The following is a 13,359-nucleotide window of genomic DNA, read 5'->3' on the forward strand; positions in this document are numbered from 1 at the left end:
TCCTTTATTGCTGCTCTGGAAGCACAGATAGTCCCCTTATTTCGGAGGAGCTGGTTTAAACGCTGAGCGCAGAGATGGGTCGTTGGGTCGGTCCGGAGCATCCCTGTCAGAGGAGGCATCCAGCCGCGCTTTCGGGCTGGCTGAATAAAGTGCTTTGGTAATCTGGGCTGTGGAAGCTATGAAAGAGTCTTGTAGGGTTTGTTTTACAGCTCTTCGTCAACGCTTTAGTGCTCGTTAAAATTCCAGCTTTTGGAAAGCAATGTAAGAAACGAAGGGAACCAACTTTAATAACTCGGTCCCTTTGCTCCCTACCCACACAACGAAATTCTTGTGTGGGGTCCCATTACTTTATTCCTCAGGCACTGTATCTTCTCACAACGCTAAACACTCGTAAAAATTAGAAAATAAATGAAGAATTTGAAGGGTGGCAATATCCAGAATTGAATTATTGCTGTTACTGGAAAAAAAAAATCACTGAACAGCTTCAGGAAAGCAAGAGAGGCACTGTGCATGGCTGGTTGCTTTCTGGAGCAGCGGTGTCCCTTGGTTTGATGTCTTGGAGGGGTTTCAGCCCTGTAGGAGGCAGGTTTGGTCCCATCTGGGCAGCCCGAGCAGGCCGACTGGGCTGGGCTGGGCTTGGGTCTTTGGCCAAACCCCTTCAATGCAGCTCAGAGGTGAAGGGTCCAGAGGAAAGCCTAAACGGGCCTCCTTGCCCTTACTGGCCTTACACATTCCTTGCCCAGCTTTCCTGCAGGCCCCCGTCAGGTTCTTTATCCGACATCTCTTGAAGCTACGCCCTGGAAATAACCGTAGGCCGTCCGGGCGCTGAGGAGAGCGGGCCGGGAGGTGCCTCATGGAGGGAGAGGCCGAGGGGGGCTCTCGGCCACTCCGGTGGGTGGGAGGGTGCCGTGTCCCGCTGTAGATGGGTCATTTGGCAGCTCTAATTAAAGTCCAGGCCCTGTGCTGGGGGAGAAGGAGGTGTGGGGGGAGCCGGGATGTGATTACGAGGCGGGTGGCAAGGCCTCGGGAAGCCCTGAGGCAGAGGGACCAGGAGGAGATGGCGCCGGGGCTGAGGATGTGTTAAAAGCTAAAAGGCAACGCTTGCAGGAAAAGGAAAGAAAACAAAAGGGATGAAATGCGTGTAAACAAAGCCCTTGGAAGGGCCAGGAAGCCCAAATCTGCAGGGATGCAGGGAAGAGCTCAGGCTGTGGTGCGGCGGTGCTGATGGTGAGGGCTCGCCTGGCCAAATGGTGACCGAGGGACACCAAAAGGAGGGTAACGTGACCAGTTGTCTTCTCTTCACACCTTTTCCTTCACAAACTGCCGAACCGAGGCATAAATTCAATCGGGACAACTTGCGTTGGGTTGATTACCTCTTCAGAGCTGGCTTCATTGATGTTTTCTTGTGCTGCCATGTCGGGACCAACCCTGCGGTTGCAGAACCCTTGTCCTGACCCCTTCTCTCTTCATTTTCAGGTGCAAAGTAGGTCAACATGAGCGGCCTTGGGGACAGTTCAACGGACCCTGCCAACCCCGACTCGCGGAAGAGGAAAGGCTCGCCCTGCGATACGGCCCAGAGGTACGTGTGCCGCTCCGGATCCGTCCCCTGCCCCGGCTACTTTGTCATTCTGACGGCGTCGTTTGGTCCCGTCTGCTCGAGCAGATGGAGCCGGGTTTCAGCCACTCGTAAACGTTCACACTTCCCACCAGAACTTCGCTTTGCTTTTATCAGTGGCTGCGGTGGAAGATGGAGCATGATGGAAATGCAGCTCCCCATCTGCTCTGCTTGTTGTTAGGTGGCAAATGATGATTAGAGGCTTGTTATCAAAGTTAATGTATTGATTTTATAAATTGAGAGCACTCAATCAAGTGGAGGAGCATCAAGAAAGTTTTCTCAGGGTAAATTTCGGGCAGATATTCTGTAAAGGGCAGTAGTGAGGGCTGCAGATGATCCCAAGCCTTCTGCCTCTTCATGCCAGATTCCCAAGAAATTCCTATTGTGTAATATTCAGGAACTTCGGTGGAGACCCTTGCGCTCCATGGCGCAATTAGGAAACAGCTTCTGTGCGAAGTATTTTCATTTGTCTGCTGATGCAGACTGCTTCAAAACTCAGCTCGCTGCGGAAACGCACCCTTTGCTAATGACTGAGCCTTCACGTCCCAGCTACGTTGCCAGCTGAGTTAACATTAACAAGTCCTAGATCCACAGGAGTGAGAGCCAGGCTTTTGCTGGCTCTGTGAATCCTGTGCATCTTTTTTTCCATTGCAATATCATCTATTAGTAAGGATGAATTTACAGCGCTGCTGCTGACTGTGCCTCTACAGCCTGTTTGCTCATCGTCACAGAATATTGATGTACTGAGCAAACTCTGGGTGTATTTTCTGTCACTTATAGCTCTACATGGTATGGTAGACAATAAGTGCAAAGGCTACAGGGTTCCAGTAGAATAAGGGGGAGAAATATTAAGTGGTTGTCTGAGGATTTCTGTTTATTGCAGTTTTTGCTCGTCACATCTCTCCTCCGTAGGGTTCGCACACCTCCTCACAAAGCCTCTGTAGCTCATGGCTTAGCTGTGCCATTAAAATGAGGAGTAATTGCGGAACACGTTTTGATAGCCCTTGAGGTATCTGCCTTATTCCTAACAAATGCTGTAGAGATCACGTGAGCTATTCCCCGTTTCTGGCTGAGTCACTTGAGTCGGTGCCTGTTTGAGTCAGAGCTCTGCAGCCCTCGCTGCTGGCTCCAGGCTGCTCTCGGGGCTGGTCCCCACCCGGGGACAAAGCCCCCGTGCCTCGAGTCCCCACAGCTCAGCCCTGGGGAGCAAGGTGGGCTTGCACCCCCTTCTTGGAGGACCTGCTCTAGATACACGGGCACGCACACCCGGCCTTGCTTTGTCTGGTCTGCCTCTGGGAAACGAGTCTCTTGTGTTCCGTTTTCACACCACTCAGCACCCCGAGAACAGACATCAGAAAGTTTTCCAGATGTGCAGGGTGAGGAACAAACTGGTCGTAGAGAAACAGAGACTTCGGGATGAGGGATTCTCCTTCCTTGTCCAAGCACAACAATTCTTTACGCGCACGAAGCACCTAAAAGCATTTTTAGAAGCTCGTAAGCCATCAAGCAGCAAGCAGTAGAGCTGAAGCACATGAGCAAGACCAAGAAGTCCTCTCCCGTGCTGTCTTTTGCTTTCATTAGGAAAGGAAATCTCCTTTGTGAGATTGTGAGAGTGGCACAGGGCAGGGACCTCGTCCTTCTGAAGTCCCGCAGACTGCCCAGAGTCCCTTCGTAACGTGGTCTGGAGCAAAGCGAACTTCAAACCTCCTTTGTTAAAACCGGGAAGGTTTAACTGTTGCTTTTGATGATAATTCAGAGTCATAAAGAACAGCCCACTGCTGTAATATTCTCATGATGCCTTTATGTAAGGAAAATTGGCCAATTCTCCCTCCTACAATTCGAAAGTTGCCACAGCAACAGCGACATTAAGGGTTTTCATGAAATGAGCTCACCCACAACAGAGGGATTTTTTTTTTTGTTTAAATTTATTTTTTTCCCTGCTATTTCTTTTCGGTTCGCAAGGCGAGCTAGGAATTAATTTGACCTTAACTAAAATACTCATTCAGCTCCTGCGAGGAGCACTTGCCTGCCCGTGGCTGGGTAGATCCTGAGCGCTTGGCGGCGTGACTCACCGCCGGCACGCTCGCATCCGTCCCGCGTCCGTGCCTCCGGCTCGGCGCGCCGCTTCGCTCGGGCTTTGCAATCGGTTCGCTCACTTTTCCTTCACTTCTGCCGCTCCGCTTAGGGATTCTTCTTCTGTTGGCACCTTGCCTCGCTTCTCTTTTTGGTAATATCCAAAAAAAAAAAAGAAAAGAAAAAGCAAAAGCGCTGCTGGCCTCTTTACAGCGCGTCCTTGGGAGCTGGGTGGCAATGGGAGCAGCGCGTTCGGTACGAGCGAGGAGGGGGCAAGGTGACACTTTTCGGGTAGACCCATCCCTTCCACATACATCCCAGTCCCTGCCAAGCGCGTTAGGTCCCTCGAGGACGTGTGACTGGGTACGGCTCGATGCTTTCCGCGGTGTAAATGGGTCGCTTTGGAGAGCACGCCTTGCTCTGCAGTGCTGCCTGCGCTGACGCCCACGTACAAGAGGCTGAGGTCGTGGCGGGGACCCATTGCTTGTGCACCGGTTGGGAATGCAGCCTGCCCCGCGGCCCTGGAGCTGCCTGGGCTGCCTGCGAGCCCTTGGACCCCGCAGGATTGGGAAGCGAGAGCTCCTGAGGTCACTGCAGGGGAGCTCCCAGGTGTCCCCCCATGGAAAGTCTTCACCGTGGGCTCCACAAGGCCGGTGACCCGAGCAGAAACACAGCTCGTGTCCTCCTCACCCTGCAGCTGGCTTTGCCTTGTGGATGATATTTCTTTTCTTTTATGGTTCTGCTGCTCCGCTGGGTGCCTTGAGTGCAAACCATTTCTCTTGCCCCCTTCGGCGGTCATGCCAAGGGGAGGAGGAGACTGAGGTGGTGTAGGAGGCGATGGGAGGCTCGCCGTGGCCTGTGGTCTTCAGATGTTTTCACCTGAGAACAACTTCAAGCAACAGCAAAATACCCGAGTGGCAGAGCCTACCTGTTAGGCCTGGATATTGAGCTAATAAAATGGCTGGAATTAAGAAAGAATAAGGAAACTGCCACGCAGGCTACCCACGTGGCTCCTTGGAGGGGAGGGCTGGCGTTGTCTCACCGATTTTGGACAGATGTAATCACCCAGAGTTACCAGGGGATGTTCAAGGTCCTGATGCCTTGCACTTGCTACGCACCCCTGCTGGCAGATAAAGCAAAGCAGGCCTCCTCACGAAGCCTCCAGCTGCTAGCAGAGCTCGTTTCATCCCATAGCACAAGTCAGAGCCCATCCGTGATGGGATCCAAATTCCCTCTGGAAATGGGCTTTTGATTCGGCTTGGGTAAGTAGAGTTTTCTGGCAATGCTCCGTGTCCCCCTCATGGGGCAGTGGGGCTTTGGAAGACCTGCCTTGTCTTCTGGAAACCCTGCTCTAGCTTGCTTGGAAAATATTGCCCTCTTTGAGGCCAGAACCATCCCATCGTGCCACGTGTACCTCACATGGTACGTCTTGTCGGCGTAATTTTCAGGCAGTAATTTATAAGATAGCATCTTTCAGATAGTGTGTCCTGCGGAGCTTACAAGAAAGATTAGGTGGCTTATTGAAAAAAAAAAGAAATAAATCAGATAAAAGGCATTGGTAGGTGGTATGGAGCTGGGGTTGGCATTTGGAGCTGTCCTCATTTCATCCCATAGTCGATACGGAGGAAGGTGCACTAGGGGAAATAGATCTCAGTTTGTCTTTCCCGTGTGCACAGTTTGTTTCGGTGACCATGCTACTTTGAAACTCTGTGGCAAAGGGATATGTTAGAGTGTCCAGGGTGGCTTTATTGCTGGCCACCTTCTAGCACGTGAATAATTTGTCCTCAGCTCTCAGAATGTAGAAATAGGTGATGGGAGAGTGCTGGGGCTTCTGCACTGGCTTTGGGCTAAAAAAAATAAAAAGCGGCTTTCAGTGGGCAAAAAGTTGATCTCATGAATATTTTTCATCTCGCCCTTGTCACTGTGACATGGTCGCTGTGATTTTCACTTTGGTGATCTCCAGTGGATGTTGTTAGCCTTTAGGTGTGAATTTAGGATTTAACTTGGCGACAGCTGGAGTGGTGGCTTTAGAAAAGCAAGAGGCAGTGTAGCCTTAAAACTAACTTTGAGAGAAACGCAGAGTCCCGGATGTTACAGGTCTGTTTGGCTGGGACATATGTGTCTTCCTTGGTGTTAATTTTGAACGTTTTTCTACATATGAAACCAGATAAAGGCCTGAATGAACTCCCCAGTGTTTTTTTGGAGATGTTTGGACTATAGCAAGGCCATGGCTGTGGCCAGCACCTGTATTTTTAGGTCCTCGTCTAGGATAGGTGTGGCTGGGCTGAGCAGTGGAGAGAACTCATTACCATGGCGTTTAACTTGTTTATTTTCTGTAACAGCAATGAAAAGCGGCGTCGGGAACAGGAGAACAAATATTTAGAGGAGCTGGCGGAGCTGCTGTCTGCAAACATCGGGGACATCGACACCCTGAGCGTCAAACCAGACAAATGCAAGATCCTGAAGAAGACGGTTGATCAGATCCAGCAGATGAAGAGGTTGGAGCAAGGTAAGGCGGCAGCCTCCTGCCCCGGCTTGTCTGAAAGCTGGGAGCCTTCTCCCGGTGCGTTGTGGACCCTAAATTGAGCAAATAATCATGGCTTAGAGGCAGTTCCATTTGCTAGTTTTCCTTTTCCTGCTTTTATGAACGCGTTAATATGAAAAGTGCTTTTCGCCGCCGCCGCCGAGCTTGTTGGAGGAGCCCCCTTTGTGTCCGATGGTGCTGCTGACTGCAAGGTGGCACCTGGCTCAGGGTTTGTGGTTCGTCCTGGTCTTATTCCATAATGACAATGAACAGAAGTACTTGTTAGACTTTCAGGATCGGGCCCATGAAGTACTTATCAGCAATGCTGCTATTAGGGTGGACAGAAAACCCGTTTGCTAGCTGGGTAAGATGAAGGACAGCAAGGTCTGCCACACGCTGTGTAAGATTTCGTGAAGACCCATTTCCCCTTGTCAGATGCGTTTTCCTGCCAACAAAACAGATTAGAGGGGCATGAATCCACCTAGCGCCGGTGAACGCGGGCGCTGCGGACGGTAAACAGAGAAGAGATGCTTGAAAAGCCATATAAAGGTTAAAATTCACCCTGAGCGTCAACTCGCAGGTTGAAATACGCGGGTCCAAAGGGCTCAAGCGACGCCCAGGAAAAGAGGCGAGGTGCATTAAGGTGTGTGCGTGTCAGGGAGCAGGATTCATCCCGGTCCTCGCAGCCTCAGCATCCCTCCCCGAGCCCGTCTCCAGCCCTGCGGGGGCGGGCACGCGGAGGCGATGTCCTTTTCGCACAAGGTGAACACCGCTCGTCTCGTCTTCGCGCTCAGAGAGCATCATCAGTCAAACGGGGCCTTTGCCAAAGCTCCTGCTGCACGCCCCGAGCGTGATACCAGATGCTAAAGTTTTCCTAAACCCTGCAGCCGGGACCTGGGTGTGCACCTCGAGGCACTCACACGCAATTTACGCGTCGGTGTGAGGTCCTCCCGGTTCGCTCTTAATTTAGGCACCGAGCTGCGCTCCTACGAGGAGGAGGAGACGCTTTGCGAAGCGTTCGGCGCACGTTGCTCGGGCTTCCCGCAAAAACGGGGCGCCTGCTTTTAGATTTCATTCACGTCGTGGCTGAGCTCCGAGAGGAGTTTGGTAGTGGGTGAGTACGCGGAGCTCCTCGCTCGCTGCCGCTTCACCGTTCATTAGTTTTCTTGACATTGCACGGCAGGGCTGAACATTAACTAGGACAAGCACTACTTAAAAATATCGTTCCTTGAGCTTTGCTCTGTATTGCAGGCTTATCTAGCGCTGCACCAAGTCACCGAGGAAGAGAAACTTCACCCGTATTTGTTCTTTGCAGTTTATTGCAGGAATGCTTTTCGTGAGGAGGTAGGAGAAACCTGGCTAAATGTCGGGATATTTGTCCCCTGGTCAAAGGCAATTTTTTGTGTCCTCATAGCTGTACCGGCTGTTGGACGTGGTGTTTCCTGCCCGTGCCCTTCCTCTTCCTCCTCTCTGTTTCCCAGGCGCACAACTAATCAATAGTTGCCAGCTATCCACGCTGAGTTTTTCTTGCTAAAGCATTGTCAACGACGAAGTATCCTGCAGCGTGTGGCAGCGATCGTGTCCATGCTGTGTTGGGAAACCCACCTGTGGGCGTTATTTCACCCCCAGGAAAGGAGCCTGGGGGTTTGGGGTCGCGATGACGTGACGCGGCGCTCTGCGGACATCCCAGCACGTGACGACGATCAGCCAACAACCAGCAAGACCCACCGGCGCCGGGGCGAATTGCACCCAACCTTGTAGCAGAGCAGCAGGGGGGCTTTCAATTAAAAAAAAAAACAGGCAATGTCCCGTTATTAGTTTCATTCGGAAAAGGTCTCTGTGAGACGTGGAGCCGGCCGGGCGCCCCGTGTGCAGGGAGGTGGCAGCGCTGGGGGAGCGCGGGGACGGGGACGGCGGCACGGCCAGCAGCAGCTCGCACGCGTGCGCCGAGCCCGTGCTCCCATCCCCCTGCCTGCCGGGCTGCTATTTAAAGTATGAAGCAAATGCTTTTAGAAAAAGATTCCTAGGTTTGGCCCCCTTCCAATGTTAGTAATGTACAGTTGGCAGAACAAGCAGTTTGCGGCTGTGGCAGCAACCTGAAATTCTTCTGCCAAGACGGCAATAAACGCAGCGGAGGAAGGGGCCAGGCAGTTAATTTTTCAGCGTTCATCTGTCCTGCAAAAGTTTTTCAGGGCTGAGTTTTTTTTTTTGGATGAGGAGAAGTCACCCAGGTAGCGTGGGGCTTAGCAAAGAGAACATGGTGGCGAGCTTTCAAGGCCAGGCTGGATGGGGCTGGGGGCAGCCTGGGCTGGGGGCAGGGGTCGTGCCCATGGCAGGGGGTGGCACTGGGGGGCTCTGAGCTCCCTGCCAGCCCAAACCTCTCTGGGATTTTGGGATTCTGGGATCCTGTGGGGTGGCAGAGCCTTGGTGGGGCACAGCACCGTGTCGCTGCTTTGCGTCCAGATTTGCAGGGTGCCGAGCACGTGGGTGCCAAGGTTATTTTCCTCCAGAGCAAGGGGCTGGTTCAAACCCTGCTGGGCAGAGACCAAATCCCTCGATTTCCACTTTTCTTAACAAAGAAAAACCTTTCGTGTATTTATGGGCAAAAAAATAGGGCATTTTGTTGGCTCCAGAAATGAGCAGGGATACTGGAAATGCCGCTTCGGGGTGCGGACTGCCACCTGTTTTGCTTCTTTTCTGTAAAATGGTGAAATATGTTGTTGTGTTACGTACAAACCCTGTAGAGTTTGGGGTCCAGGCAGAGGTTTGGATGTGAGCAGCCACGTGAAATTTTGGCGCCGTGGCTCTGTTGGAGATGGGTGAGCAATGGGCTTTGTGGTGCTGCCGAGGAGGCTGCTGCCGTGCTTCCCGGAGCTCTTTTCCTCTCTCCACCCCCCGTTTCCTTGGTGCTTACCGCCTTCAAGCACTCGCCGAGTGCCCTCCTGCCCTCCCTTTGCCCTGGTGCTGCACGCAGAGGGAGCTGATGCCGTGTTCCTGGCCTGGCACCCGGCCTGAAGGTTTCCCAAATTCCCTCCGCTGGCCCCATACCAGCGAGGGGTCCTGAGCCCGAGCCCTGGGGACAGAGCGGGGCTGCCCCTGCCCCAAGGAGAGGCAGAGCTTTGGCATCCAGCGCCTCTGCAACGGCAGGCTCTGCAGTACGCCAGCTCTGGGAAGGTTTCTCCTTATTCCCCGGAAGAATTTCTGATGAAATGCCCGGTTTTGGCAGCGTACAACCTTCGGGTTGCGGAAGGGGTGACTGGCACGCGGGGGTGTGATGGAGATGGGGCATGCGAGCTCCGTGCACCGTCAGAGGGGTGATGCCTCCTCCCTCGTAGCCCCACCAACCTTGGCAGCGTCCTTTTCAGCGCTAAGCCACCACGTCTTTTCCCCAAAGCCCTCCGCATCGATAAGGTCCTTCATTTCCTTCCAAAGCGGGCGGCGTAAGCACAGCGCCTTAACGGGATAAATCAACCTGGCGCCGAGCTTTTCATTACGCCGCCTCCGGAACCCGACGAGCTGCCGAGGGCTGCCCTTGAAACACCTCGGCGTGCTCCCAGCTCGGCCCCCGCGGGCGTCCCAGGGCCTCCTTCCCGCGTCCTTCCTGCGCTCGGCTGCTCCCGCCGGGCTGCAGGATGTTCGCTCGCTGCCCAAAGCGCCGCGCGGAGCCGCCGGCGACCTGGCCGAGGAGCGGCTCCCGTCCCCGCCAGGACGCCTCGGGGGGGCTGCGTATGACTTGCCGGTCCTGCGAGGTCCAAAAACCCCAGCAGGTTTGTTCTGCTCTTGCCAGGAGAATGGATTTGTTCCCGGGCTTCGTACGGCTTAGTCTGACGGAGGCACCCGGCGTTGCTGCGCGGTGTAGAGCTGCTTGTGGCAGCGAGGGAGCCGCAGGAGTGACCCCTGACCCAGCGAGATGCTAAATTTGTATCTGTCAGGGCACAGGGGGGGAAAAAATCACATCTCTAATTGCTGCGGTCTCATTCCCTAACAACGGTACAGAATATTGACCTGATTTCAGGACGTTTTGAAAGGGCAGAGGGTTAAGAACGAGCTTCCTTTTCTGCACGTCGCTGCGTTAGCCCGCGAAGATGACCCTCAATTTGTAAGTCGAATTACTTTGGGCAAGGAGGGGCAGGAGGCTATTTCTTGAGCCTTTGGTTGAATGATTTTCAGGGGTTCAGGGCAACAGCGTTTCTCTCTCTTCTCAGACTACTCAAACCCACCAGGATTTGTTCTTCCGCTCCACGGAAGCGTCCCCTTCCAGGCCGTGGTGGAGGTGAGTCCTCCGGGCGGCTTCTGAGTAGCTTTTCCCCAAAGTGTGGCCGTACCCAAAGACACTAGGAAACACCAAACCCCAAAAGAAGATGATATTTAATTTATGGATACCCCCCTGTTCATAAGGCAACCGACTCGGGGAAGTAATTTTCCTTTTGGGTAAATACACTGGGTTAATTAAGCGAAGTATATGGAATAATTATTGACTTTGGCTGCTCCGTTGCATACGATCATTGGGCTGTCAGTGGCTTGCCTTTAATTAAGTTTCCCTGCTGTCTTGTCATATGCTGAGATTCTGAGTCTTTGGCCCTGGATTTATTTTATTATATACATGTACAGCTTCTGGCACAGAGAGGTCCTGTGTCCTCGGGCGAACATATAGAAGCCTCTGCAGTATGAATACCGAGTTTCTTTTTGGGGTTTGGAAATGTCACCATATGGAGGGCTCTGAAAAGAAAACAAAAAGGCTTTGGTTTTGGGTTTAGTGGTCAGAAAAGGGTGGACTGGTGGCCTGCAAAGAGGCTTCTCCCCCAGCCCGTGATGGCAGCGGGGGGCGTTTGTGGGGCGGAGAGGAGGAGACCCCATCCTCGGGCTCGGAGTCGAGAGCCCCTTCTTGTCCCAGCGGCGCTGCTGGCAGCCGAGTGATGTGGTAGGGTACTAAAGATCATAAAATCGCTCCCATAAAACCACAAAGCAAGTAATTGCGTGTGGAAGCGAGTCGCAGAGCCGAGGCCCTTGGTGAGCTTTACCCCAGAGCAGAGGGACCCGGCGCGGAGCACTTAGGGGCTTTCTGCTGGGTTTTCTGCCCACGTCCGGGCTCCCCCCGACTTCTGTGTGCGTGGTCCTGGGGTTGTGCTCTACCTGGGCTCACTTTTGGTTGCTCTGAGGACAAATCTAGCCCAGGTCCGTGTTACTGAGTCTGCAAGCGGGGCTGGACGTCTCCAGTGCAGGAGCAGAAGGCGCCTTGGGGACCTTCCCCCTCCCTCGCTCCCTCCTCTCCCCAGGCTTTTTTTTTCCCTGCTTTTTTTTTTTTTGCTGGGATAAGGAATTAAAAGTCTTGATGCATTTATTCTGTTTAGGATCCTCCTAAATTCTCTGCATACCCTTCTTTCACCGACTCCAATGTGAATTCATCTTTCTCCCCGTGATTTGAATGGGAGGCAGCACTTCCAGTTTCTGATTGAGCTTCTCAGGTCCTTGGAGCTCAGGCAGTGCTGCCTCCGTGCCGCCGAGAAAAAATACCTCGTGCATAACGTGCTCTGTGCCTTTTTTTAGTGCTTTGAACCCAGGAGTAGGACACACTCATCCTGGGGCAGGGATGTGTCTAATTTCCTCCAGTTTTGCTCCCTGGTCTTTGTTCTTGCTAATTCCTGCTGTCGAGGTCCCGGTTTTCAGCAGAGTTTTATTATTTCTCTCTAAATGTGTATTCTAGCATGTTACATTTTTGAATTCTCTCTCATTTTGGTCCTTCCCTTTCCCAGTGCTGTAACCCAGCGTCCTCTTGGAGAAGTCTAACATTTTGTCTGGGCTCTGGCAGTCTCTCTGTCAGCCTGGAAGCATCTCCTTCTCCGCAAAGCTTATTTCCATCTCATTTGGTGTCTTATAAGATCACAACGCCGATAATGTTGTTACTTGACAAACGGGCAGAACACTGATAAAATCCGTGGGAGGGCAGGATCTGGTGCTTCTCACTCAAGCTTTTCATGGTTTCCATTCGGTTTAGGAAGATTAAAGAATTCCTGCTGGGTTATTAACTCGGTGGCTGGGGCTGAAATCTGTCAGCCCACTGCTGGCAGCGTGCGTTTCTGGGCGCTGAGGCCAGAGGCGCAGCAGGATTTGGGCTGGAAGGGGCCCCGGGAGGTCTCTGGTCCAACCTCCTGCTCGCAGCAGGGTCAGCTCTGGGATCAGCACAGGCTGCTCAGGGCTTTACTGACTTGGGTTCTGAAGCCCCCAGGGATGGAGAGTGTGCAATTGCTCTAGGCAACCTTCTCCAACACTCAGCTGGGAAAGTTTTCCTCCTATCCCATCTGAACGCTTCACTCGTACCCATTGCTTCTCCTCTTCTCACCACGCACCACTGAAGAGCCTGGCTCCGTCCTCTCCATGCCCTTGCAGGAACAGGCAGGCTGCTGCCAGCTCCCCCCCATCTTGTAGGGCCGAGCCAAGCCCTTCCCTTGGCCTCCCATCCCAGGATAAATGCTCCAGCCCTGACCCTCTCGTTGGACTCCGAATGAACTCGCTCCGCTTTGTCTTACCCTGCCAAAGCCCTGCTGCTCCGCTAGCCCAGAAGAAAGGAGACTGGATTTTTGGTTGGGAAAAGTGGTCTTGCATTCCTTTTGAGAAAAAGTTATGTCAGGAGGACACGCATCTCCACCCGCCTGATGAAGACGTGATGTAAAAGCTGGTCGTGGTGCCCAGGGTGGCCATGTGGAAGGAGAGGGGCGAAGATGGGAGCTGGAGCCGCTCTACCGAGTGCAGGAGGGCCCATGGGGATGGAGGTCTCAGGGATTTTGGATGTACCAAAGGCCAAGAGGAGAAGTTACGATGTGAAGTTCAAGGGCAAGGTGGTCCTGTCTGCAGAAAAGACAAACGGTGTGAGGCTGGCAGGAGGTGTAGCGTGGCAGAAGCCAATGCAAGAAGACAGCAGTTAGCCAAATCGGAGGTTTTCAGGTGCCGACTCGATACAGGTCCTTCAGTAGACCCAAAAGAGGGCACTTCCATGCAGTGGAAGAACAATATTTGCATAGACAGGAGCTGGAAACCCTGTTACATGGAAAACCATGAAACTGAAGGCTGGGGAAATAGCCCGAGCTGAAAGCACTGCAGCTCTGAGGCCGGTGATCTGTCGTGCGCAAAAGTTTAGCTCTAACCTTTG

General features: G+C 53.1%; 1 protein-coding gene across 9 annotated transcripts in view; it reads left to right on the top strand.

The window, feature by feature from the left end:
* NCOA1 (nuclear receptor coactivator 1) overlaps nucleotides 1–13,359 on the top strand; it is a 165,655-nt gene that overhangs the window by 100,718 nt on the left and 51,578 nt on the right. For all 9 annotated transcript variants that reach the window (XM_066995136.1, XM_066995137.1, XM_066995140.1 and 6 more), the window contains 2 exons: nucleotides 1,477–1,579; nucleotides 6,031–6,197. In XM_066995136.1, the coding sequence (XP_066851237.1) occupies nucleotides 1,494–1,579; nucleotides 6,031–6,197 (253 nt within the window). In that variant the 5' untranslated portion in view covers nucleotides 1,477–1,493. The remainder of the gene's footprint in view (nucleotides 1–1,476; nucleotides 1,580–6,030; nucleotides 6,198–13,359) is intronic.

This window comes from Anser cygnoides, chromosome 3 (assembly GCF_040182565.1).
Source record: "Anser cygnoides isolate HZ-2024a breed goose chromosome 3, Taihu_goose_T2T_genome, whole genome shotgun sequence".
Classification (NCBI taxonomy): Eukaryota; Metazoa; Chordata; class Aves; order Anseriformes; family Anatidae; genus Anser; species Anser cygnoides.